At 45.2% G+C, this 24,100-nt stretch overlaps 4 protein-coding genes across 5 annotated transcripts; 2 read left to right on the top strand and 2 right to left on the bottom strand.

Annotated features, from left to right (window-relative positions):
- Window positions 1-322: 322 nt before the first annotated feature.
- Window positions 323-2,524, bottom strand: LOC124316392. 2 transcript variants are annotated; one of them, XM_046782312.1, is made up of 5 exons: window positions 2,403-2,524; window positions 2,133-2,298; window positions 2,005-2,064; window positions 1,563-1,724; window positions 323-1,501 (listed from the first exon to the last, which is right to left on the bottom strand). In XM_046782312.1, the coding sequence occupies exons 4-5, from the start codon at window positions 1,669-1,671 to the stop codon at window positions 537-539; spliced, it is 1,074 nt and encodes a 357-aa protein (XP_046638268.1). In that variant the 5' UTR covers window positions 1,672-1,724; window positions 2,005-2,064; window positions 2,133-2,298; window positions 2,403-2,524; the 3' UTR covers window positions 323-536. The 2 variants fall into 2 exon arrangements, with proteins under 2 accessions (XP_046638268.1, XP_046638269.1); XM_046782313.1 differs by lacking the exons at window positions 2,005-2,064; window positions 2,133-2,298; window positions 2,403-2,524 and adding an exon at window positions 1,845-1,997.
- A 12,546-nt stretch (window positions 2,525-15,070) lies between these two features.
- Window positions 15,071-16,987, top strand: LOC124316277. Its single transcript, XM_046782121.1, has 6 exons — window positions 15,071-15,203; window positions 15,273-15,591; window positions 15,650-15,804; window positions 15,871-16,003; window positions 16,069-16,314; window positions 16,369-16,987. Exons 1-6 carry the CDS (start codon window positions 15,093-15,095, stop codon window positions 16,848-16,850), a joined length of 1,446 nt encoding a protein of 481 aa, XP_046638077.1. The 5' UTR covers window positions 15,071-15,092; the 3' UTR covers window positions 16,851-16,987.
- Window positions 16,988-17,598: 611 nt separating this feature from the next.
- LOC124316710 (vascular endothelial growth factor receptor kdr-like) lies at window positions 17,599-22,583 on the top strand. The gene is made up of 17 exons (XM_046782656.1): window positions 17,599-17,967; window positions 18,040-18,199; window positions 18,268-18,419; window positions 18,500-18,668; window positions 18,747-18,923; window positions 18,989-19,207; window positions 19,313-19,434; window positions 19,502-19,747; window positions 19,819-19,966; window positions 20,023-20,250; window positions 20,324-20,477; window positions 20,543-20,682; window positions 20,790-20,944; window positions 21,012-21,134; window positions 21,209-21,338; window positions 21,417-21,922; window positions 21,986-22,583. Exons 1-17 carry the CDS (start codon window positions 17,707-17,709, stop codon window positions 21,995-21,997), a joined length of 3,102 nt encoding a protein of 1,033 aa, XP_046638612.1. The 5' UTR covers window positions 17,599-17,706; the 3' UTR covers window positions 21,998-22,583.
- On the bottom strand, window positions 22,260-23,585 carry LOC124316711 (lactosylceramide 4-alpha-galactosyltransferase-like). The gene is made up of 3 exons (XM_046782657.1): window positions 23,394-23,585; window positions 22,801-23,330; window positions 22,260-22,614 (listed from the first exon to the last, which is right to left on the bottom strand). The coding sequence occupies exons 1-3, from the start codon at window positions 23,583-23,585 to the stop codon at window positions 22,260-22,262; spliced, it is 1,077 nt and encodes a 358-aa protein (XP_046638613.1).
- Between the last annotated feature and the right edge of the window lie 515 nt (window positions 23,586-24,100).

Raw genomic sequence — 24,100 nt, forward strand, 5'->3', positions numbered from 1 at the left:
AATTGTTTCTTTAGAACTTTGAACATGGAAGTAAATTCTACACTTATTATTTTTCTTCAGTCAACATCAAATAAGAAATCTGTAAGGAATAATGAGGCAAAACATGAATCTAAAGATGAATTCGACACTGCAGAAAGTAACAAGTTCGAAAGCACATGGACGAGATGACTTGTTTGATCGACGTTCTCTGAATGAATGGAAACCGGAAACCGGTAATGGATTTTTAATTTTTAAACGTTGCCAAATGAGCGGCTTAATTAACGACGTTGTCGTCACCTTCGATTTATTTGTGTGTTGAATAATTTGATTTGATCATTAAGAATTAAATTTTAAATTGTGTATTATGAAATAATCAACCACAGACAGGTGACATTAATATGTACAAACATAATTAGAGAGAGGCGCCATTTTTGAATTACGAAAAAGGGGTTGAACCTTTGAATACCCAGAAATTCAATTTTCACGTTCGGGAATTTCCCCTGTGATTTCACTTAACTTTTTCTATACGAAAATTTTCTAATTGCATCGAGAGATTTCTAAATATTGATCAAGAATTGGAGTTTGTTAAATACTTGAATCACTCGATCGACGGTCTCTTCATCCAAAATCAATTTCAATGTCTCAAAGTCCGTTCCTTCAAGAGATTTACAGCTATTAATGATGTTGCCAACTGCTCCGTGTAAAATGTGCACAGTTGGCACGTCGAGGGCTTGTTGATTTTCTAGTATCTGGAACAATCGGATGGCACCATGAGCCATGGCTTCAGCGTCGTGTGTCAACCCTTGCGTAAATTTGACAACATTTTCCATTGAGATGTTTGTGCCCAGTTCTTTTCCGATGGCGATCTTCACAATGGCGTTGATATTCATTCGACTGTGTTCCACATTTAATTTGTCCCTAAACGTGGAACACGCCGAATCAATTTTGCCGTTTTCCAAATACTCCAGGATCAGTTTCGTATTGGCTTCTTGACGGGCCAGTCGTTCTTTTCCCAATTCTTCCAATGTGACGCGCATCTCCTTTTCTATTTCCTGCAAATGTTTCTTCAAACGATTAATTTCTTGATTGAATTTCGTCTCAAATTGCTTCTTGGCGCTGTCCACTTGCTGCTGCAGTTGCCTCACTTTAATCTCGTACGTCGTTTTCAATGTCTTGTAAACATCGTCGTCCTTATCTCCAGTCACTTTCAGACATTGGAAAACCATTTTCAGGTCGTTGACGTTGCTCAGAATGGACTCTTTCAACTGACTGCAACGATCGGCCGATAAACTCACGATCAAGGGTTCTCTGTCGTGTTCCAGGTTGTCACACCTTAATCGATCGCTTCTCACAGTGTCGTTGAAACTTGAAAGTAATTCGTCCATTTGGCGTAGCTCGTTTTTGGTCAGGGGACATGACGAGTCACGGGGGCTGAGAAAATCCAACGGACGTCCAGTTACTCGACTTCCGGTTGTTGAACGCGGGATTTCACCAGACACCTTTGATGATCCAACAGCCATACCTGAGTCGAAATAATAAAATTAGCTGATAAATGTTATGAAAGTGTTTGTCGATAAACTTACCCGTTGAAACGAAAGATGCAGAACAAACTAACGTGCTGCTGATAACAGCGACAGCAACAAGCCAAAATCCGATTCGACGGAATACATCGTTATTGGATTTCCAAGCCATTTTTACGGTGGATTGACCGTTTGACTGCAGCAGCACACAATAACAGATGAGTCCTATAGCCACACAATTAATCAGTTACATATTTTATTGATTAGATTTTGATTTCGAAGATAGTACTTATCTAATCAGAGATACTGATAAGAGATTATTTTTAAAAATAAGATTTTGCTTACGAATAACGCGCTTGTTTTAATAAATGTAATTCAATCTCAAGTCTATCGCCTTCGTCGTGTCGTTGAGTTTTTCGTAAACATCAACTCCGCCCTTTTTGAATTGCGCATTTCACTCGAATAAAAATAAAAGGTTAAAGTTCCACGTTAGTTTTACACATACCGAAAATTATTTTGCGCTCATTCCTTGACTTGTTGACAACCGTTGCGGATGTGGTCCATTCTAAATGGGATTGAAGCGAAAAAAAGGCCAGTAAATTTGATTTAATGTACTAGAATTGTTCGTTATACTTATTTAGGATCATGGCTCTTGAATTTCAATCAATATCCGAGCTCGGCAAAATGTTTGCTAGTCCATTCGCTGGCCACGTCGACGACATTTTTGTTGTCGATTCAAATAGTAATCCGATGCGCGTCTACGTCCGTCACGGAGCCCATCTGACCGCGTTCAACGTGACTAGTGAGCCAATAAAAGACGAAAAGAAAATCATTTGGAAGCCAATTTTGAATCGTCAAATCTTTAATGAAGCCCAACGAGCGTCTTATCCATTGCGAACTTACCCCTGGTTGGTCACGGACACGATGCTGGACGACGGAAGCGACGGAATCATCATCCGCAACGAAGCTGGGCTCGGCTTCTACCGGTTCGATCCTAGAAAATCCAGCGACTCCCTTCAAGAACTGTCGCGTGATTCCGGTTTTCGTGATCTGTACGGATGGAATGAAGCCGATCGGGCCGTCGTCCTCATCGGCCGGCTTTATCCCGACACTCGTCTCGTTGGAGTCCTGAGCCGCAAAAAGATGAGAAACGAATCCGTCGTCGAATTTTACTGCGTCGACAAGAATGGATTAATGACACGCACACCGTATCCTCTTTTACCTTTACAGGAATCCCGACTGGATAAAGAAATGGTCACGCGGATGGCCGAGGCCGTCGACTTGTACGTGGCCAAACTCCAGCGCAGCAGCGGACAGGATCACATCATTTTACGAACGAAAACTCATCAACTGGAAATGTACAAGTTCAACGACAATTACGCACTTGAACCGGTGGCCAAGTTGTCGCTGGTGGATGGACTCGACCGAGCCATCACGGAGCGATTCTTCTTCGTCGACTTGACTGGCCAATTTTACCGGGACGTGATTCATTTCAATAGTCGAGGATTGTTTGTCTATCAGATGACAAATAATAAGACGGACTACACTCTCGTCCACTTTCACGCCGGATTTTCAGAAACGAACGGATGGATTCCGGCGTATGGCGAGTCGATTCGACTGACCGACACCAATGGAGACGGACGAGATGATTTAATCTTTACCGGCCCTAAAGGACTGACGGTATTAGAATTCGATCCCGAAGCTTTACGATGGAAAACTCTTCTAGACTCGTCCGCCCAGCAATTGGCCGTTTCTCAACGATTCGCTACTGTCGTCGCAGCTGTGACGTCAGGATCAGAGTCCAGCAGCATCTTGTTGACAGTCGATAAAGACAACAAACTTCAAATGGGTCGACTGACGGTGCAGAAAATACAGCCGGAAGCATTTCGGGAATCAGTTCCATCACAAGCAGTTCAACCTGTAAAAGAAAAAATGTCAAGTCAGAAGACAATTCCGGCCCAGGTGAAAATAATTATTTCTAAAGAGATGCCCATCGCCAGATGGACGGAACAGTGGGCCGACCCGTTGACAATTTCCGACCTGGTCGATCCTGTAAGCGGATCCCTGGATTTCTCGTTGCCCATTTTCGAACCGACTCCTCAAATTTCCGATCCTGATGTTCCCCATCGAATTTCACTTTCCTACTCATCGAGTCAATCGACGACGTTTTCCAACATTGTCGGCTCGGGCTGGGCACTTTCCCTGCCGGACAATTACATTCTGGTCGACTACCAGGGCAGTGTCTTCCTGGAAGACGCCAAATTTTACTTGTCAATCGACGGAATTTTGTTACAACTGAAATCGGCCGGCCAACAGGATGATGGAGTTCGACTCTTTCGAGAGCCATTTCGACCTAAATGGACTGTTGAATACCATCCGAAAGAGCAGCGCTGGATCATCGCCACTGAAACGGACAGGTACATTTTCGGAGCCAAGGGGAAAGTCAAATCCATCCGCTGGAATTTGAATTGGCCGCAATGGCGAGGGCCAGGAAATGACGTCCAATCGCTGAAACCCATTCCGGTCGCTTGGTACTTGATTGAACGTCAAGTGAAAGCCAATGGCCGGTCCATTTCATACGAGTACGAAATTGATTCTATGGCTCATAAAAATCCAGCGACGAAATGGACGGCCGCCATCCGATTGAAACGAATCCGCGTCGAGTCATTCACGACCATCACCTTCGACTACGCCAAAAAAGAAAAGGAAGAATTCCAGCAACTAATTGATGGCCCGTTTGATTCCGGCAGTCATTCGCTGGTCTTTCCGGTGCCACTACTCGAGTCTCATTACTTGAAGGGTTGCAACATCGTGACGGATCAGTACAGCCAACGGCTAGAATTTAAATATGAGACGGACAGCAACGGGCGACGATTACTGACGGCCATCGAGCAGCCAATAACGGCGGACGTCCGTGAATCCATTTTCCATTTCAGTTACGACAAGAAAGACCCGCCAAAATTGAATGAAATCAAATTTCCGCAGGGATTAAAAGTTAATTTCCTATACGACACGATTCCGCCAATTAATTTACCGGATCCTTATGCATTCGTGGCTCATCCGGTCGAAGAACAACCGGCCCTCGACTACAGTCACGACTATGCAGCCATGGTATTCAAACAACGTCAATTACCCGGCCAGATCCTGGTGAAGATCCTGGGAGTTGATTGGCTGGAAACACTGGCGGAACTGTCACCCATGTCAGCAACAACAACAACCCAGCCGGAAGGTAAAGTCGTTTCGTACAGCGTCCGATCCCACTCAGAGTTCCTCGTCGTTTTACTGGAAACGGATAAGAAGCAAAAGAAAATGTGTTTGTATCATCGCAAAATTCAAGAAGGAAATAAGAGAAAATGGATCAGAGATCCTACCTGTCATCGGTTCAGTCGGGACGCCATGATCCGATCCAGCGAGGCGGGTGTGGCCATAGCCAACGGCAGCAAAACAACGGGAGTCGTTCAACTTTTTGAATTATCGTCCGATCAATCCAAATGGATGGAACGTCGATTCACATCCGGCCGATCCGCCATTTCGTTTCAAATGTCGGGTCATTTCATCGTCGGCTACGACGACCATCAAATTTTCATTTGCCATCCGGACGCAACTAATAGCCAATGGCGGATGCGCATTCTCGAACGGCTGCCCAATTTATTTCGCGATGGATCGGCCATCCTCGCCAAGTTTGCACCTGAAATTGGAAAAATATTATTAGAAACTCTGAAACAAAATCTCATTCAATTATCCGGAAATTCCATCGCCGTCAGTTCGCTGCATTTGGACGACGACCATCAGCTGTCGCTGCGGATCCGCTTATTTCTATTAAGTCCCAATTACAACAGATCCCGACGCCGGGAATTCACCATCCAAGCCGAAAATGTACTCAAACTGAGAAGTGAATATATCAATGAAGGTAGTCGCTATCAGCTGGGCTATCGCCTAACCAACGACGGTTCCTATCGCGTCAAATTGTTCAACTTGTCGGGAAACAAAGTCGACGAAATCCTGACAGCCATGAAAGAAAATCAAGTCAAGAATTTCGAGGAACTGGAGAGAAACGTCGTCATCCAGCGGGATGTCAAATTCAAATCCTTCGACAGCCAAATACAGGAAGAATTCGAAAAATTTGTCGATGCGATTACCAGTCCAGGAATTCACAACAACAACAACAACAACACCGAGGAAACGCAGAATAACAAGTCGTGTGACGACTTGATGTTTGAGCCGTGCAAGGATCAGTGCCACAAGATGGAAGGATCGTTTGAGACCGACAATGTCACACTGGTCATTCAATCGAGGAGAAATTTCGACAAATGTCGGGCTGACTACTTGAAAGAAAAGTGGGAAAACGACGTCCAAATGGAATTAAATCAATTGAAAGAGAAACAAAATTTAAAAATGTCGGAGCTGGAAACGGAGTGGACGGAACGGGGCATCGACAGCAGCAGCAGCTCAAATGGAACGCGGGAACACCTTTTAATTGGTGAGAAATCATTTGAAAAGTTTTTCCTAATCAACTGGTCCACCTGCCAGACGAAAATGTTTCCCGACGGACTTTTGGCCGGCAACGAGACGTTTATACGGATGAAGGGTGACGACTGGGAGAAGGAAACTGCCAATCCATCGGTGAAAAATAATCAAATGTCCATACCTCTGGGTCAATCGTTCGTCTTGCTGGATGAATCCGATGAATTCCATCAGTTCAGGAACATGACGTTGTACGGGCAGGATCCAGTCAACTCCAATCAAACCATTGGCCCACCATTGCATCGCCTGTTGGAAATCAGCCCGCCGGATCGGATCATCAATCGCCATCCGGCGTATTTGGCTTACGGGATCCGGAATGGCACAAAATTAATTCTCTTTACCGATGGCGGGAAAACGTTGGGAAATGTCCTCACCTTGGCCAACGAGCAACTGGTGACTGGCTCGTACGAACGACTCACGACGCTGTCACAAACGGAAGAGACGATGAAACTGTTGTCCCGATCCTTGCGTTCGATTCATCCGGCGACTGACGACGCCAAAAGGAGCGCCGTTCACCTAGTCAAAATGAGCAACAGCGACGCCAGCCTGACACGCTCGACCGGCTACCAATGGGATCTCGTCAGTAGCGCCAAGGGCAACGTGACGGTCACAATCATTCCGGGAAACGACCGGAATATTGGCGGATGGATCCAGGAAACGTGGAGGCCGGAGAAAATTCCTTTTACAGGCGGATGGATCCGGACGGCATTGGAAATGTTTGACTCGGATGGTCGGCCAGTTCAGGGTCCAGCTAAAAACAAGCCCGACGATCAATCGAGTACAAACGACGACAGCATTTTATGGGATTCCGACAAGCGGCGGATCATTAGCGATTTCTCTCCTTACAAGACGAGTGACCAAACGATTTCCTACTACGGATTCGAATCTTACGAGGTCAACAGCTCCCGATGGCGATTTTCTGAATCCAACGTGATGGAAGGAGGATTCGCATTGACTGGATCCAATTTCCTACGATTAAACAATTCTCCGCTGGAAGGATCTTTCACTCCAGTTGACCAACAGTCGACAGTTTATGTGGCGTCTGGCTGGATTCGTCCATCCGGCGGATCTTTGGAAAGCACAATGAAGGAAGACTTGGAAATCACAGCACATTTGAAAGCCATTGTGACAGTCAATGAGACGGAAATTGTCCGGCTGCTGGGGCGGATTGTGCGCAAGGCCGGCGATTGGTCGTATCTTGAAGTTTTAATTGATTTCAACATAGTCCATCATCTTTTCAACAGTCGAATTGGTGACGATCGCCAACAGGATCCTAAATTCACCATCACAATCAGGATCGAAGCCCAAAATGGCACCAGTGTGGATGTGGATCACGTCCGTTTCTCGCCCATGGCTCACGATTTTCAAGCGACAGTCTACGATCACGGACGGCCCGTCTCGGTCATCGGCTCCAGCGGCTCCATCAGCCGAACCGTCTATTACCGTGGCCGTCCGATGGCTGTTGTAATGGACGTTGGCGGTCAACTGGAACAGGTGACGACATCCACTTACACCGGCCATTTAGTCCCAACACCAAAAGGATCTTCCATCGCCGCCAGGAATCCACCGTGCCGGATCGTCTTCTACCCGCAGAATGGAGGATTGCACGCAAACTTTGATGCCTATTCGTTGCGCAACCGCTGGAACGATCCTGTCGTTTCAGCGTGGACGACAGCCCCGGGTCGACTGTGGCACAACCATCCGCAATCTCACAGCCTGTCCAGTGTCGATCCTTCCGCCTTATTTGGAGCGGAATCTTCCGCAGCAGTACGTTGTTACTACTCCCTCATTTCTCCAACCGCATCTATGACCTGGAAATGGAAAAATGGACAGGTTCAATTAATCCGGAATTCACCGGAATTATCCAGCACGTTGAATTTTACATCAAAGAATAAAACCCTCAACACTGTGACTCATTTACCCAATAGCGGAGAGTTGATTTTCATGACGGAAGGCGAACGATTTTTCGTCTGGATCGACAGTGTCCTCCTGCTGGATCAATTCGTCGCTTCCGCCGCAAGTTGGTCGTCGTTTTCATTCGAGGCGCAGGGAAACAGTTTCGTCGAGGATTGCGTCTTCATGGGGAATCCTCGAACGGAAATCGAATACGTCGACGACTGGGGCCAGAAGATGCAGACGATCCAGCTGGAATCCGACACATCCGTTCTAGTGTCGCAGATCCTTTACGATTCGCTCGGTCGACCGGCAATCACAACCAAACTCACCAGAGTAACGGTGGATAGCCGGAAGCCTTTGTTGACGTACCACTCGAATTTCGTCAGTGGGTCCATCGATCCGGCCCATCCGCTTTCCGTTTGGCAGAATCATCGACTTGAAGGTGAAGTGGATCGTTTAAATCCACTCGACGGAGGAATGGCTTACTTCCGCACGGAATACGAAGCCAATCCGCTCAACGAGAAACAAGTGAGAGGACAGCCCGGCCCGGATTTTTCCATCAATGGCCCGTACGCTCTGAAATTCCGGTCCAGCCTCCAGAAAGACGAAATCGACGTCGTTGAAAATCACTTCCCAGCCAATCGAGGCTTCCGGCACCGACTGGAAGAAATGCCAAACGGAACCAAGAAAGTGGCCGTTTTGGACGGGCAAGACAACAGGGTGGCCCTATACGTTTACGTGCCCGGCTACGACCATCTGCTGAGCACGTACGAGTACGATTCCGGAAATCGGCTGGTCAAAATGCTTCCGCCAATGTATCACGAGCGTGTCGACACGTTTGGGAAAACCAGTTTGAATAATACGTCGCCGGAAGAAATCCGCTGGCAGAAAAGGCTCGGCACTTTTATGAGCTACGACGAAGAAACGGGTCGACTCATCCGCAAGACGACGCCGGATACAGGATACACGGAATACTATTACAACCGAGCCGGCCAACTCCGCTTGCAAGTCCATTCCAAAGCGGAAGAATCCGCCGACGAAATCGACAGCGTCGTCTACTACGAATACGACGCCAAAGGAGTCGTCAGCCGGACGGGATTTCTGGAACAGATGCCAATGGATCGACTAGAATTTCAAAAATCGTTACAAGACGGAACACTTTCAAATGCCAAGGATTACCAGCTGATTGATCGGACGGAAGCCGACGAACGCCACTACGATCCTTCGCTGTCGGAAGGTGACCGGAACGCCACGTTGGTGACCCACAACGACGACGACTACGTCGTGATTGAAGATATGCGCTGGGACAGTCAGGATCGACTCTTGGAATCCAGGCGGATCGATCAAGCCGATTTTCAAATCCGGAAGACTTATTTCCCGCACAGTGACAGATTGCGATCGATCCAGTATCCGGATGGCATCCAACTGGAACATTGCTACAACAAACTCGGCCAGTTGACTGGCCTAAAATTAGCCGGACAATCTGGAGATTTAATTCGATTTACTTACCATGGAAGTGGGCAGCTGGACAGCGAGCACCATTTTCCCGGAAGTGAGCACGGATTCAATCGAACGTTCCATTACAATTCGCCCGGCTACCTGGAACGGATCGCCGATCCTTTTCTGTCGCAATCCATTTCCTACACGGACGGGGGTTACGGGCAGGGCGGATCCGGCGACGGAATTGTGATGCAGACGACATTCAGCGCCGCTTGGCCGCCCAATAGCGACTGGAGGTGGTTCCAAGTGGCCGATCTTCCGGCATCCAAAATCTGCCTGGAGGCTCTCAAGCGCAACGGTTTCATGACTCAAACGGGACGGCCCATCAAAGATTATCCATCAGCTGTCGACGAAAAGAATCAAAATTGGATGCCGCTGGTGTGCGGAGGAAGGACTGGGCAGCGGCTGTCCCAAATTTTAGCCCAAAAGCGGATGCCCCGGGTTTACGGCCACCGTTACGCCTACGGCAATCACCAGGAACTCGTCAAAGCCAAATACTTTACGGAAGAAACGGAGAAATGGGCCGTTCCGTTCCAGCCGGACACGCTGGCCAATCAGACGGCCCTGACCAAGCAGCAATCGCGAGACATCTGGAAGCAAATGGACAAGGCCGGATTCATAATGTCTGAAGGAGACAAAGAGGATTGGCTGACGGCCGTTGGCAATCGCGGCAGCCGGCCTTTGGTGCGCAGAGGTGACCTGGACGCTCTCCTCCGGTCGGCCAGCACTCCTAAAGATGACGTCACACTTTATCAGGAATTAATTGAAATGATGATTTTAAACGACGTCGGATATCGACGGAACAATTTACCGGAATTGGACGAGTTTCAAAATATCTTCCGTCAATGGAAAGGCGTCGGCGGATCAGCTGGGCCATTCAGACGGGCGGTTGAAAAAATCCACAAGGATCTGAAAGTAAAAGGAAACATCGGTTGGTTAGATGCCAAATTAGTCGAGATTTTCCATCCGCATTCCAACCATTTGGCGGATTTCATCCGGATTCTCAACCGACAATGGACTTACGGCCTGGGCGAACATCCGTTCGACGTCGCCTCGTACGAAATCGACGCCAACGGAAACCACCGAAAGTTCTACGTCGGTTTCAACCGCTACGAATTCTCGTACGGAAGCGATCGCGTCAATCAGATCCGGTCCGTCCAAGTGGAAGAGCTGGGCAAACTGGACGACGGAAATGGCGACCATCCGATGGATCACGACAGCCACGGAAACGTCATCAAAGCGCTTCACAAAAGGATCGAAAGGATTGAATACAACGGCGCCTCCAGGCGGACGTCGGCCATTCACTTGACAGACGGAAGAAAAATCCGGTTCGCCTACGACGCCCAGGGTGAACGCATCCTCAAGCGGGTGCTGACGGGCGACGGCCAGCTGATGGGAGAGACGCACTACGTTCGCGATGAAGAAGGTCGGGTCCTTTACGACCGGCGGATCGCCTATTCGCCGGAATTAAAAAGTGTCCCAGTGGCAATCGTGTCGACGTCTTACATTTACGGCCCTCGAGGACTGGCCGGATTCATCCGCAACGGCGCATTTCACAGCGTGTGGACCGATCATTCGGGATCGATCCGGCTGGTGCTCAAAGACGGCCAAGTGGTGGCCGCTTACGACTACCTGCCGTACGGGCAACTCATGCGCTCCTACGGAAACGATCCTTCCGCCGGAATATTCTACCGCTACACTGGGCAAGAGTGGGACCAAGAGACGGGCCTGTACAATTACCACGCCAGACTTTACGATCCGGACATTGGCCGTTTCTATCAACCGGATCCCCGCGAGCAATACTTTAGCCCCTACAAGTACGTGGGCAATTCGCCCGTTTCCCTAATCGATCCTGATGGAGAAATTGGTTTCGTCATGGTGGCAGCCATGGTCATTTTAGCCTTGGGCGGAGCCTTTCTCTCCACGGCCGCCCTCAACAAGAAATGGAATCCTGGGCAATGGGACTGGACGAGCAGCAAGACTTGGCTGGGCATCCTGGGCGGCGGAATAAGTGGAGCTGTCATCCCTGGATTCGCCGTTACGGCCGTTGCCACCGTTGGAATCACAGCGACCGTTCTGGCCACGACTGGAGTCGCTTACATGTCGTCGGCTGCATCCAACGACAATTTCGACTTGTCCAAATGGGACTGGAAGAATCCGGGCACGTACAATGCACTTTTCGAGGGAGTTGGCACCGGAGTGAGTCTCTTTGCAGGAGCCGGAATGGCTCACAAATTCGCTAACAAATTTGGGACAATCGGCAAGAATTTAGTTCTAACAGGAACTTCCGGATCGGCAATCGGATGGGCATACGGCAAAGGTGTTGCGGCTAACAAAGGAGAATGGAATCCGGCAAAATGGAGTTTTAATCCGGGCACTTTGTACGCGCTAATGGAAGGATTCGACACGGGTATCGGACTACCAACTGACTTGGCGCAAATGGCCCGCGGGATCCACAAATTGGCCAGTAAGAATTCCAAGCAACTGAAAACATTTCTCACTGCGTTGGACAACGTCAAAATGAAAAAGTTCAAACCGGTTTTGGCCAGCATAGCCAAAGGCCCCATTGGCAAAGCGGCAACCGGGGCTCTAACGGCCTACGTGATGGCAGGAATGGCCAACGAGCATTTCGATCCTAATAATTGGGACGGCACTTCAATTAATACTTATGAAAGTTTCCTCAACGGCCTCTTCTTGGGCCTGAACGCCCGCAAAATGTTGAAAACTTCCGGCGGAATATCACCTCGTCGTTTGGGAGGAAATGCAGAGCCAAAGACTCCGGCCAAAGTCTACAGTCCTGCTTTGGGCCGGTCGTTTGATAACATGTGGGAAAGTATTTCCCAGTCTGTGATTGGAATTAGACAACAAAATCAAAATGTCAGACAATCTGAGACAGTGGATGCTGGATTAACGCTCTTACGTCATGATGATGGATCCGGACTCCAGTACTCGGCCAGCAGCTCACCGGATCGCCAGATATTATTAGGTAATACCCTGAAAGAGTTGCAAATAGAAACATTGGCAACGATTGAAACTGCCAACCATCGAAAGAGGAAAAGAAAAGAGCAAATCTTTACCGACGACGAGTCCATCTTGTTTGGTTGTTTTCCGGTCAAACGTCGTCGCCGGAAGCGGGCCGAGACACGGAAACGGCCGGCTACCTGCCAGGTGGCCAAACCCGATACTGAAATGCAAAAGAAAATGAAACAAGACCCAGTTAACGTGCTAAAACGAGCGGCAATCAGCACTAAATCCATTGCAGACTGGCCAGACTTGAAGGAACACAAGATTCCGCTAATCAACGGAGGCGCTTTCGGTTTCAATTTAATTCCGGACGCCAGTGGCTCCAACTATCATTTGAAAGTTGGGTTGTCTTACAACCATCCGGACGCCGTACGCGGATACTGGATGAACACGAATGATAAGATCCAAATCGATCCTCTGGGAGATGCTCAATTCATTTTTACTGGCGAATTGCAGAGCTGTTCCATTTACGTCAAGTACAACTACGACGTTGTGCCAGGGAAAAACGGAAGGATCGAGCCCACAATGACCGTCTATCACCACAATCGCCGTTTTCCAGACGCCATCTATTGGGAAAATGGTCGCTACATTTACGATGGCAAAGAGATAAGTGAACTGGATGGGGTCACAGAATTATTCGATGGCAAAGGGAATAAGTTAAAGCTGGAAAAGGACGCCATCATTCCTATGGAAGAAATATTTTACCGGAAGTATGGACAACAATTCAAATTGACCAAAGTTAACGGAAAGACAACGGACGACATGATCCAGAAAAATGTTGGCATTCAGAAAAAGGAAATGGATTTGGCCAAAGAATACGACCAAGTCATTCGCTACGAAGATTACCTCGGCTTCCCGGGCAATTACAACGACAAGATGACACAGTTAGGCCAACCAGTAACGTTCGCCACGCCCGTTTTGTTCCGGGACAACACCGACGGCCACTGGTACTTTTCATCGCAAAAGATTTCCTACACAAAAGGCATTTTGGATAAGGAGAATTTCCAGAGCTTTTCTCAATTGAGAAATTACGTCATCCAGCATCCAAATCAAAAACTCTCGACACCAGAAACGCTTTACCTACTTCAAAATAAACTCGACTCTGATTTCTTCATTAAACAACTGGGATCGATTCCACGTTCCCGCTTACAGGCCGCCTCCCTGTCGAAACGAAAATTTACAAATCAACAAGAGTACAAAGAATTTATGGAATCTTTTAACGAAGCAGGTAATAGAAAACCAGTACCGGCCAAACGGTTCAACGATATTAGCGTTCGCGATTTGGATTTCGAGAGTCCATCCAAAAGGGGACGACTACCTCGTTCCATCTTGATGACTGGACCACTTGAATTCGAGCTGCTTTCTAGCAAAGCATCTCGTTCCGGCAGCTGGATCGATTTAATTTCACCTGGCCACCAGATTCTCACATCAATCTTCTTACTCAATCCAATCCTTCTGGTCAAATTATCTTTATCACCTGAAGATGCAACTGAAAATAGAAAAATCTTTGAATTATCAACTCAACTAACTAAAAAACAAACCAATTACCGCGACGTCTCGATCGACAACTGTTACTATTCCATTTCACCGGATGCTCCAGTAGTCTGTTATGGCTATCATGGGAAAACGACGGTGTTTAGCCATTCTCCGAGAGTCGACCCTTTGCAACAAGACACGTACAACCACTGCCGACCGATCGAGTGGCACGGCCAGCCGTCAGTCACCTGCCATGGCGAGGAAACATCTTTCATTCACACGCCGTACAACAGGAATTCAGGAATGGCTAACCTTTTCAATGCAGTTGATGGTTGGCTGATGTTGGCCCAGGCAGGGCCAGCAATGTATCGAGAACTAAGTAAATTGGCAGGTCATTTGAAAAACGTCTGGACAGGTTCTTCAAATTATAAAATGAATTTACCAATCAGCGACCAAGACAAGGAATCGTGGCAGGAGCAACTGGATCGACTGGAACAACTCGTGGCCGAAAAACAGGAGCAGGTGGACTGGGCCTTGCCGCTGGTTGCTGAATTGAAAGAGCAGATTGTCTCGTTGAGTGGCAAAAGCCAAACGGAGACGATGGACGACGTGCGAGCCGTCAAGACGATGAGCGAAAGATTGTCGGCACTGATGGAAGATGTCGGAGAACAACAGGACGACGAAGAAATCTTCTACGACTGCCTGGAAGAGTTCAGCAACGAGCCTCAATTCGAATTGACCCGCGCTGAATGGCTTTCGACGCGGTTGCATCACCTAACCAAGAATTTTTATTCAATTACCATTTGATTTCGGGGTTATAACTAATAAATAATTATGGGGAATATCTTTTGAAAGATTATTAGTTTATTAGTATTGAAAGGGATTAGTTGGTTTGATTGTGGTAATACACGTTACAATCCTGATAAAGAGTATACAGGTGTCGGATTGTGTAAACACAAATCCAAACATGGGAGCAAAAGGATTCTTGTTATCACAATACGTGGGTTAGAAGTCCCGATATGAAAAGGGCAAAGGAATTAGCTAAATGAAAAGATTAGATTGGCGCTATACATTATACGTCGTGCACTATACAATACGTACTCACTTGATTTTGAATGTGTTACCTCATCGTCTCGTGTCGATCCCGCCAATAAATTGGAGACTGGTCTCAAGATGATTAACTTTCCAATTATTCCATTGTGTTTTCTGGTTTTGGTGCAATCCACTTCATTGACAGCTGGACTCTTTCTGGAAGAGAAAATTTCACGACTGGAAAAGAATTACGTGAGTATCCCATCTGATGTGTTATTCCTTTCCGATTTCCTTAATACAAATTTTCTTTAAATATAAAAGATGAAAATCAAAGAAGATTTAGAGTCGAAAATTGTTACCTTGGAAACGAAAGTGATTCGATTAGAAGAAAAAGTTGAGCAACAACAGGCGCTTATCTCCGACCTGATAAGGACCGTGAAAGATCAACAACACCCATCGACAAAATCTCTTTCAGTCAAAGTTTGTGTCAATCAAGAGTGGAAAGCAAACGCCATACTCAGGTCGTGCAGGGAAATTCACGAATCCGATTCCTTGCTGGACTCTGGAAATTATTGGATCGATCCTGACGGCCAAGGAATCGGTGATGACGCCATCAATGTTTACTGTAACATGACAACAGGTAGGAAAAAAAAAACAATTAATTTAATTAAGTGAATAAAATGTTGATGGATTTGCAGGATCGACTAGTTTACCACATGACAGCGAAATGAAAATGGATGTCGGCCAATGCTCCGAGCCCGGATGTTATTCGAGAAAAATCAATTATTACGCAAGTGACAGGCAGATTTCAGCGTTGATGGAATTATCACACGAATGCAGCCAATCAATCCGGGTATATCTTGAGTACAATCTGTGAATGGAATTTTAAATTGAATTAATAATAATTAACAAAACATAGTACGATTGCCAAAATGCGCCACTTACATTAGACGGAGTAGCCATCGCCTGGTGGAATGACGTAAACGGCCACAAGAGAAACTTTTCGACTTGGTTGACTCACTGCGACTCCAATCTCCACACCCACACCCACGGTATAAACTGTAAAAATAAAATAAGATCATTACAATATTCGTAAAATTACAAAATATTGAAACAGGAATTATCCACACAAAAAGTGAACTGCCGGTCAAGCGACTCAATTTTGGTGGAACGTCTAATGGGTCCGGCCAGCACACACTGGGACGATTGGAATGCACAGGAAAGGCCAAACTGAAACAAATGCCTGGCTCTTGTGAGGATTTGTTCCGTCTGGGACACACCCTGGATGGATTGTATTCCGTCATGGGAAACACAACAGTGGAAAGTGTCTACTGCGATTTTTCTAAACTTCCCAACGAACAAGGTCATTAATTTCTTCCACAAAATGTCAACTGTTTAAAAATAATCTCGTCATTAGGATTTCAGAAATGGATCGGATTCAATGACGTCAAATCAAGCCCAGTCTATTTCTACGTTCAGAGGAATTCAGGCTTTACCAGGCTGTCAACACCGATCCCATTCAGTCGTGCACTCGTCAACATTGGAAACGCCATGAATTTGACATCAGGGAGATTCACGGCACCCCGATCGGGAATCTATTTCTTTTCGTTCACAGGATTGGCTGATTTTCCTTCTTCTTTGTCAATTGGAGTTTATTTAAAAGTTGATCTTTACCTCAACGGTCGTCCGATCGGCTCCGGTCGAGTGGAAGAGGCCAACACCGTCAGTCAACAATGGAGTCCATTGATCGTCCAGTCGACGTTGAATATGAAAATGGGCGATCGAGTCTGGCTGCAGATTGTCGACAAATCTTCTGAAGAAGTGACGCTGTTTGACAACGCAGAACGGTACACACATTTCACCGGATGGATGTTGCAGGAAGATATTGGATCACTTTGACACGTGATCTGTACATTTGTACCCATCTTCTGTTCCACTGCAAACATGAAACATTTTCAACTTTTCGTACATCTACTTCCTTGGCATTACATTGTGTTACTTACTCAACGACGAATACGGAATTTTTAAAAAAGTTATTCCATTTTCTTTTGTAAAAATTCGCCGGCGGTTGCAGACAATCTCTCACGTGTAAGAACAGTTCAATGGCGGATGGCGCGAAAGAAACTAACAGATAAGGCCCGGCCCACTACTTTTTGGACGTGCTCAATAGGTGGCTCTCTATCATAGTCATTTTCATATTAAGCTTGTGAATCTCAAAGATTATATTTCCAAAATAAGAGACAAATTGATCTTAGTTTTGTTAGAAAACCAAAATAGAGCGAAACGAAACTAGAATTTAGAATTGGAGTCATCTGCAAATTCATTTAGACTTTCTTCATTTTTCAATTCTAGGACCTAACAAAATTTCAAAATTCAAGATTCCTATAATTTTCCAGTTTCCGGCTAGCCGACCCCTCGTTCGCAATCGTTTGTAACCTTGCCATAGCGCCTCAGGTTAGTTGTTGTCGTTTTAACATAAACTTGTGGTTGTGTGTAAAAGGGAAAACAAATATGCAATGCCTCACTCAGTTCAACATGTAACCACTTCCAGCAAAAACCCAAAAACGGAGCAAAAGATACGGCCGCCGGTACTTTCCTATCCAAAAATAAAACCGCAATCATGACTTTGTGGAAGTTGTACGTACATTTCGAAGTCGGTCGTGGTTTCAGTGACTATTTGGATGTCGACTCTCGTTGACTGAATTTCCGCGTTGTTCGATTTCATTTTTCAAAAGTGAATTATAGTGCGTGCGCAATGACCATTAGTCGGGAATTGCGAGGTGCCGTCCATCAACGGGGAACAATCAGTTTGGTGCTCAAAGTTCTAATTGTCGTGATATTGACTTTTTCACGCAGACAGGGCCATGCCATTGAGTTGAACAAAAATCAGGGAATTATGATTCCCAATCAACCGCACCAAATCGTCAACGTTAACAACAACATCACAATCACTTGTATATCTATCCAAACGGCCGAAATTATATGGACATTACCCAAGTGGTCGTCAGAATTTACGGTAGGGAAGGAAACAAATCGACGCAAAAAGCTCGGCAAAAAGACGCCTTTTTCTATAGAGATTATATTCTAGCGAAACAACCGTACCACTATCACTCATTTTAAGAACGAGATGATCTATGTCTCTTCTACGCTGACGCTGCAAAATATCGGGATTTTTGACACGGGATCGTACAAGTGTCACCTGAAACCATTCCCTGACCTTCAAGTACAACAGCACATCTACGTTTACGGTTAGTTGAAAAGTAAAAATGTTTTTAACAAGTTACACCTGATGATGTTTTGCTATTGGTTGACGTAGATGGAGAGAATCTTGTGTTTGGCGCAGGGGTCAACGACAACAACCACGTGAAGCACGGCCAAAGGGCTGAAATTCCCTGCAAAGTGACCCATCCGGATGTTCGTGTCACACTGAAACGCAGCAACCTGATTAACGTCGAAACTTTATCCAAGGTGCGTTGTAACGAATGCAAACATGGCCGAAGGCCTACTGATTAAACACGATTAAACAAGCATACCGATTACTTGAATAGGACGAACTAGATCAGGATTTATTGACTGTTCCAAACGCAAAATGGGAATTTGATAAGCATACGGGATTAACGCTGAATAAGGCCAGATTAAGCGACTTCGGCAGTTACGATTGCCATGGAACACTGGGGAACATGACCTCGAGTGTATTTTTCAACATCATCGTTACAGGTAATTATAACTAATATCTATATCTTTTACTAATGTGATAAGCCCGTAATTTAATGAGATTCTGTATTAATTGAAAAGGAGAAATTGAATTGACAAGGGACGACCACAACAAGGATGATGGTCTAGTGCTGGAAGGAAGTAACGTCACGTTAATCTGCAGGACTTACTTAACTTCTTTGCCACCTAAATGGGCGTTTTATAAAACGAATAGCGATACCCACCCAATCTACATCGATGAAACTAACCCCCAGCTCGGTAAGTAAAAGGACAGAACAAACCGAATTCCGTAGAATTCACTCTTCTCGATTTTCTATTGACAGAAGGGATGACAATAGTGACGGAAAGATCTTCTTTTCAAGAGGAAACAGTTAGACCTTGGATAGGTTATTCAAAAACTCAACCAATTTTCAAGAGCTTTTTGAAATTGAGGAACGTGAGCAAGAATTCCCCAACAACATTTCAATGCATTGACGGAAGAATTGATAATGCCACTCGGACATCGGGAGAAGGCGCGCCCATATTGTCCTTGAATGTTTTAGGTATATTCATTACGACAGAACAAATCTTTCACATTTGGCGGCTGTTAACAGCAGAAGGAAGTTTAGTTCCAAAAACAATTAGTTCAAATTCAATTTTTACCACAGTGCCTCAGACGCCATTTATTGTCGACCCAGACACTTCAACAATTTCGCTGGTCAAGGATCGCCAATCGAATTTGAGTTGCGCAGGATACGGATTGCCCCAACCCACATTTCAGTGGATCAAAGTAAATTTTGATTTTAGAAGATAAGAACTTAAGTTATCAATAGGCTACAATAAAAAACGTTTGACAGGATGGCATCGTTATTCCTGGGAATGATATTATAGCGAGTGACAATTCGTCCGTGTTGAAACTGTATGGAAGACCTGGCGAAAACGGAACTTACGCCTGCCGATTGAACAACAGTCGACACGAAACCTTCAAATATTTTACGGTCCAATTCGCTGAAGAGTCTCAGCTGTCGACCGTTATTATCATCGTTTCGGCAATTGTTGTGATCGCTGCCATTGGCCTCAGCATCAAATTGTATCGCGACAAGGTGTACATTCAACTCAACTTTTGATTATAATTTCGTTTTTTAAATCCAATTGATTACGTCCGTTCCAACAGATATTCCTACTGAATTTGTATTCTGGAGCGGAAGCTCTACTCAGGGGAAACCCTAACGCAATCAACGAAGAATTGAGTTTGGACTACCAGATTGAAATATTGCCGTACGATAGACGATGGGAATTCCCAAGAAATCGGTTGAAACTCGGTAAGTCACTACAACAACTCGACGATTATTTTATAAACTGTCACTAATAAATGCAGGTGTACAGCTGGGAGCTGGATGTTTCGGCCGAGTCGTCAAAGCAGAGGCTGTCGGAGTCAAAGACTCGGAGGAAAACGTTCAAACGGTGGCCGTTAAAATGATCAAGTCGGCAACCAACGTCGCTGCTCTCGAGGCTTTGGTCAGTGAATTAAAAATTATGATTTACTTGGGAGCGCATTTGAACGTAGTCAATTTACTGGGGGCCTGCACCAAAAGCATCATAAGAGGTACGTGTTTCTTTGTACGATTTTTGTTCCAACAGAATATTCCTACAGAATATAATATACTTCGCCAATACAGGGAAACTGTTGGTGATAGTCGAGTATTGCCGATTTGGTAATTTGCAAACGTACTTGATCAATCACCGAAATAATTTTGTTGACCAAGTCGACGAACTTGGCAATCTCTTGTCAGATGCGGAAATGCAGGAAAAGAACAGTGCAAGCATTAAAAGGTTTCTGTTATTGTTATTCCCGTAACTTTCTGTAAATATTTTTATAACTTTAATTTTACATTTAGAAAAGAATGTGCAATCGATGGAGACAAGTTTAAAGATCAAGAGAGACCGGAATCAGTGAGATACGTCATACAACGAACCAGATCGCAATCGAATAATTCGGATAATTCCAACCCAACAGCCGATGACGTAAACTTGACAGGTGAGGCGTTGTCTCAATTCGAAACATTTTACAAGGGCTGGTTAATCTCTTTGAATAATTCCAATAGATAAATTTAATTCAAGCTTAATTCTTAATGGAAATTATAGACTCGATGACAGATGAATGTGAGCAGCCTGTGTCGTTCGGAGTTTGCCAAGAAGACCCCGATACCAAATTCCATGGACTGACCATGTCCACAGCGGATTTAATCTCTTGGTCATTCCAAATTGCCAGGGGAATGGATTATTTAACCAGTAAAAAGGTGAATTCATATCACTGTAGGTCCGATTCTTAACTAGCTGAAATTAATTTACATGTTTCATGTTTAGGTTCTTCATGGCGATTTAGCGGCTCGTAATGTTCTCCTGGCTGACGACGGGGTGGCCAAAGTTGCCGATTTCGGTATGGCCCGTAAAATGTATTACGAAGGGAATTATAAACAGTCGGGACAGGTAAATCTGATAGAACTGAATTACTTGCATGCATCATCCTGTTTTACGATAGGGCTCAAATTATTTTAACACAGAAATTGATGCCGATCAAGTGGATGGCCATTGAATCCTTGACGGATCGGATCTTTTCCACCCAATCCGACGTCTGGTCTTACGGTGTCCTCCTCTGGGAAATCTTTACCCTGGGAAAAGTCCCTTACCCAGGTGAGTCTTAAACACTAGCAAAACCCATTTAACTGTAATTGTCATTGATCGCTATTTTAAAATCTTTTGGATTGGAAGGATTGGAAGGTAACCATCAACTCGTCCGCCAATTGGAAAAAGGATACCGGATGGAGAAACCTGATTTCGCACCCAATTACATGGGCGAAATCATGGCCGGCTGCTGGAAAGCGGATCCGAAAGAGAGGCCATCCTTCAGCGAAATGGAGCAAATAATCAGCAGCCAAATGGAGTCGACAGTCAGCGACCACTATTTAAATTTAAATAGTTCGTACGAAAAGCTCAATCAATTGAAAGTCAACGCCTCTCCCACCGAACCTTTGGGTCTTGCCAAAGCGCTGGACACCAAAGAGAAAGTTGGAAAAAGGAACTCGTTAAACACGATACTGTCGCGGAAAAACACCCAAACAAAAACTGATTCAAAGAGGTTTAGCCTACCAAATAGCAGTGGACAAGCGGAATCCAATCAAGAATCGAAAAATGGGCATGGTAACGTCAACCGAACTGAGAGTTTTATCAATCGGATAACACGCAGAGGATTTCGTTTTCATCAAGACTTTGCTGAGGTGACTTAAAAATTACTGAATTGTTTTCTCATTCAATTTTTTTAATTTGATTTCTTCTTTCAGATATTTGTTTAGTTGACTTTGACCGTCCCATAGCATCCCAGGAAAGAAATGGAATAGCGAATCGCTAGGACCCTTCAGACCTGTACTGTATTAGACCCTCAGGTTTTATCTGGACATTACCAAAAGTTGTTTCGGTCCAAGTAAAAGCCCATTTGTTGCCAAATCGCTCTGATTTTATCGCTATCTTACATGTGCTTTCAAACTTAACGTGTGTATATCCCAGAGCGACATTTTACATAATAAAACTAATTTTGCTTTTTAAAATATGTAGACGTTAAAAAGTTTCCGGGGCAATGGCAAAATTGGCAGGACAATGATCTCGAGCCAGTCGATTGTAGTCCTGCGTCGAATTCTTGTAAATCGGCTGGTCTTTGCTCAACTTGTTCCAAATGTGAACTCCGACCACTTTCTCAGTCAACCAATCGGATAGCCCATCCGTTTCGTTGGCCATTCGCCGGATGAACAATTCATTCATCTTGGAATAATGAACTGGATGGAACGACGATGTCGGCAGAACATTAAATCCCCGACATGTGACGTAATCCATCGACGTTAAATTGCCAACGTTGCACCACTTTTGCAAGACTCGTAAAATCATTGAAGGACCGTTGTGTCCCCACACATCTGGTCTGTTCAAAAATAGAATCACTCAATATTTTTAAACAGTGCGGTAAAGCCAAACAACATTACTAAAAAAGCAACTTACTTAAAGTTGATGATAAAATCTTTGATGGCCAGTTGAATTACCGGGTTTTTTTATATCCGCATGGATCACATCGTTGTGATCCTGAGCGGCAACAAAATTGCGATAGTACGTAACGGGTCGCACGGAAATGATGTCGAGATCGAAATAATATCCGCCGTATTTGGACAGAGTCAGCAAACGAAGTCCATTACTCAAATTGTTGACGTGAAATCCATTTCTCCAATCGGAACAGTGATACCAATGCTCTAGCGCTGTTCCGGCCATGTAATCATCCAAATTGATGCTGATTAGGTGGACGTTATTGTACTTTTTCTCGAGTTCCTGCACAGTGTCTAGACTGGTGTTGATTTTGACGTTGACGAAAAGGACGTAGACCGTCAGGTTCGGGTTGTGCAAGGCGAGTGATTCCACAGCGCAAGCCTGTCGAACGCTCAAGCCACCGCTGCCGGACGTTTCAATAAAAAAGGCCCTGTCACGATTGAAATTGGCTGGATCGCTGTCAAGTTCAGGAATCGAAGGCTCCGGTTCCGTACACGTCAAAGTGCAATTTTTGCGGCCGCAAATGTCTTCTTGCTGATTGAGTGACAGACAACAAGTTGCTCGATCAACTGTCATCGTCAGAGAGCCATGCAAATCTGTCTGAACGTGAAAAATTAAAAATCAGAAAATTGAATTCCAACCCATTGCGATAGTTTGAGCTACTTGTCTGTAGAAATTGTTGTGCCACTGAATAAAAATGATGAAATAGATAGCGCAGCTAGACAAAATCAAGAACTTCATAACGGGCCACACGAGAATAAGTTGACGGCTGGAGCACCTGGTCAAGCGATTGATATTCCAGTGGCAAATGACTTCTCCCGGAGAACCGTCTGTTCTGCTACTGGAAGCCACCATGTTTCAACTAACCTTTCTACGCACTGTCCAGCTTTGATTTGAAAGCCGTGTAGTTGAAATAAGACCCTTTTGTAACAGCTAAGAAATATTGACTTTTTCTTTCCTTGGAGGACACGACACCAATCTGCATTAATCAAAAGTAACACCAACCCGTGAACCCTCCCGAGACATTCAAATGAAAGAAAAAGGTTCTAATGTAAAAAATCAAATCTAATCAGGTATCCGACCTGAGGCTTTCTTAATTGCTATTTTATTTGTTTGTCAAATTGATAAGCATTGGTCTTCAGCCTTCGGCTCTACTCCAAGTCGCCCATTGCGATTGTTTTTCCCCTTATACGAGAAACCTGATTTCGCACCCAATTACATGGGCGAAATCATGGCCGGCTGCTGGAAAGCGGATCCGAAAGAGAGGCCATCCTTCAGCGAAATGGAGCAAATAATCAGCAGCCAAATGGAGTCGACAGTCAGCGAACACTATTTGAATTTAAATAGTTCATACGAAAAGCTCAATCAAT

Source organism: Daphnia pulicaria, chromosome 12 (genome assembly GCF_021234035.1).
Source record: "Daphnia pulicaria isolate SC F1-1A chromosome 12, SC_F0-13Bv2, whole genome shotgun sequence".
Taxonomy (NCBI): Eukaryota; Metazoa; Arthropoda; class Branchiopoda; order Diplostraca; family Daphniidae; genus Daphnia; species Daphnia pulicaria.

Coding starts and splice junctions, on each gene's coding strand:
- LOC124316277 (XM_046782121.1), top strand. CDS start 15,093: ATGATTAACTTTCCAATTATTCCATTGTGTTTTCTGGTTTTGGTGCAA. Junction 15,204..15,272: donor CACGACTGGAAAAGAATTAC/GTGAGTATCCCA, acceptor TAAATATAAAAG/ATGAAAATCAAAGAAGATTT. Junction 15,592..15,649: donor TTACTGTAACATGACAACAG/GTAGGAAAAAAA, acceptor ATGGATTTGCAG/GATCGACTAGTTTACCACAT.
- LOC124316710 (XM_046782656.1), top strand. CDS start 17,707: ATGACCATTAGTCGGGAATTGCGAGGTGCCGTCCATCAACGGGGAACA. Junction 18,924..18,988: donor TGAAACTAACCCCCAGCTCG/GTAAGTAAAAGG, acceptor TTCTATTGACAG/AAGGGATGACAATAGTGACG. Junction 20,251..20,323: donor CACCAAAAGCATCATAAGAG/GTACGTGTTTCT, acceptor TCGCCAATACAG/GGAAACTGTTGGTGATAGTC.
- LOC124316711 (XM_046782657.1), bottom strand. CDS start 23,585: ATGGTGGCTTCCAGTAGCAGAACAGACGGTTCTCCGGGAGAAGTCATT. Junction 23,331..23,393: donor ACAACAATTTCTACAGACAA/GTAGCTCAAACT, acceptor TTTCACGTTCAG/ACAGATTTGCATGGCTCTCT. Junction 22,615..22,800: donor ATTTCCGTGCGACCCGTTAC/GTACTATCGCAA, acceptor ATTTTTGAACAG/ACCAGATGTGTGGGGACACA.
- LOC124316392 (XM_046782312.1), bottom strand. CDS start 1,671: ATGGCTTGGAAATCCAATAACGATGTATTCCGTCGAATCGGATTTTGG. Junction 1,502..1,562: donor TGCATCTTTCGTTTCAACGG/GTAAGTTTATCG, acceptor ATTTCGACTCAG/GTATGGCTGTTGGATCATCA.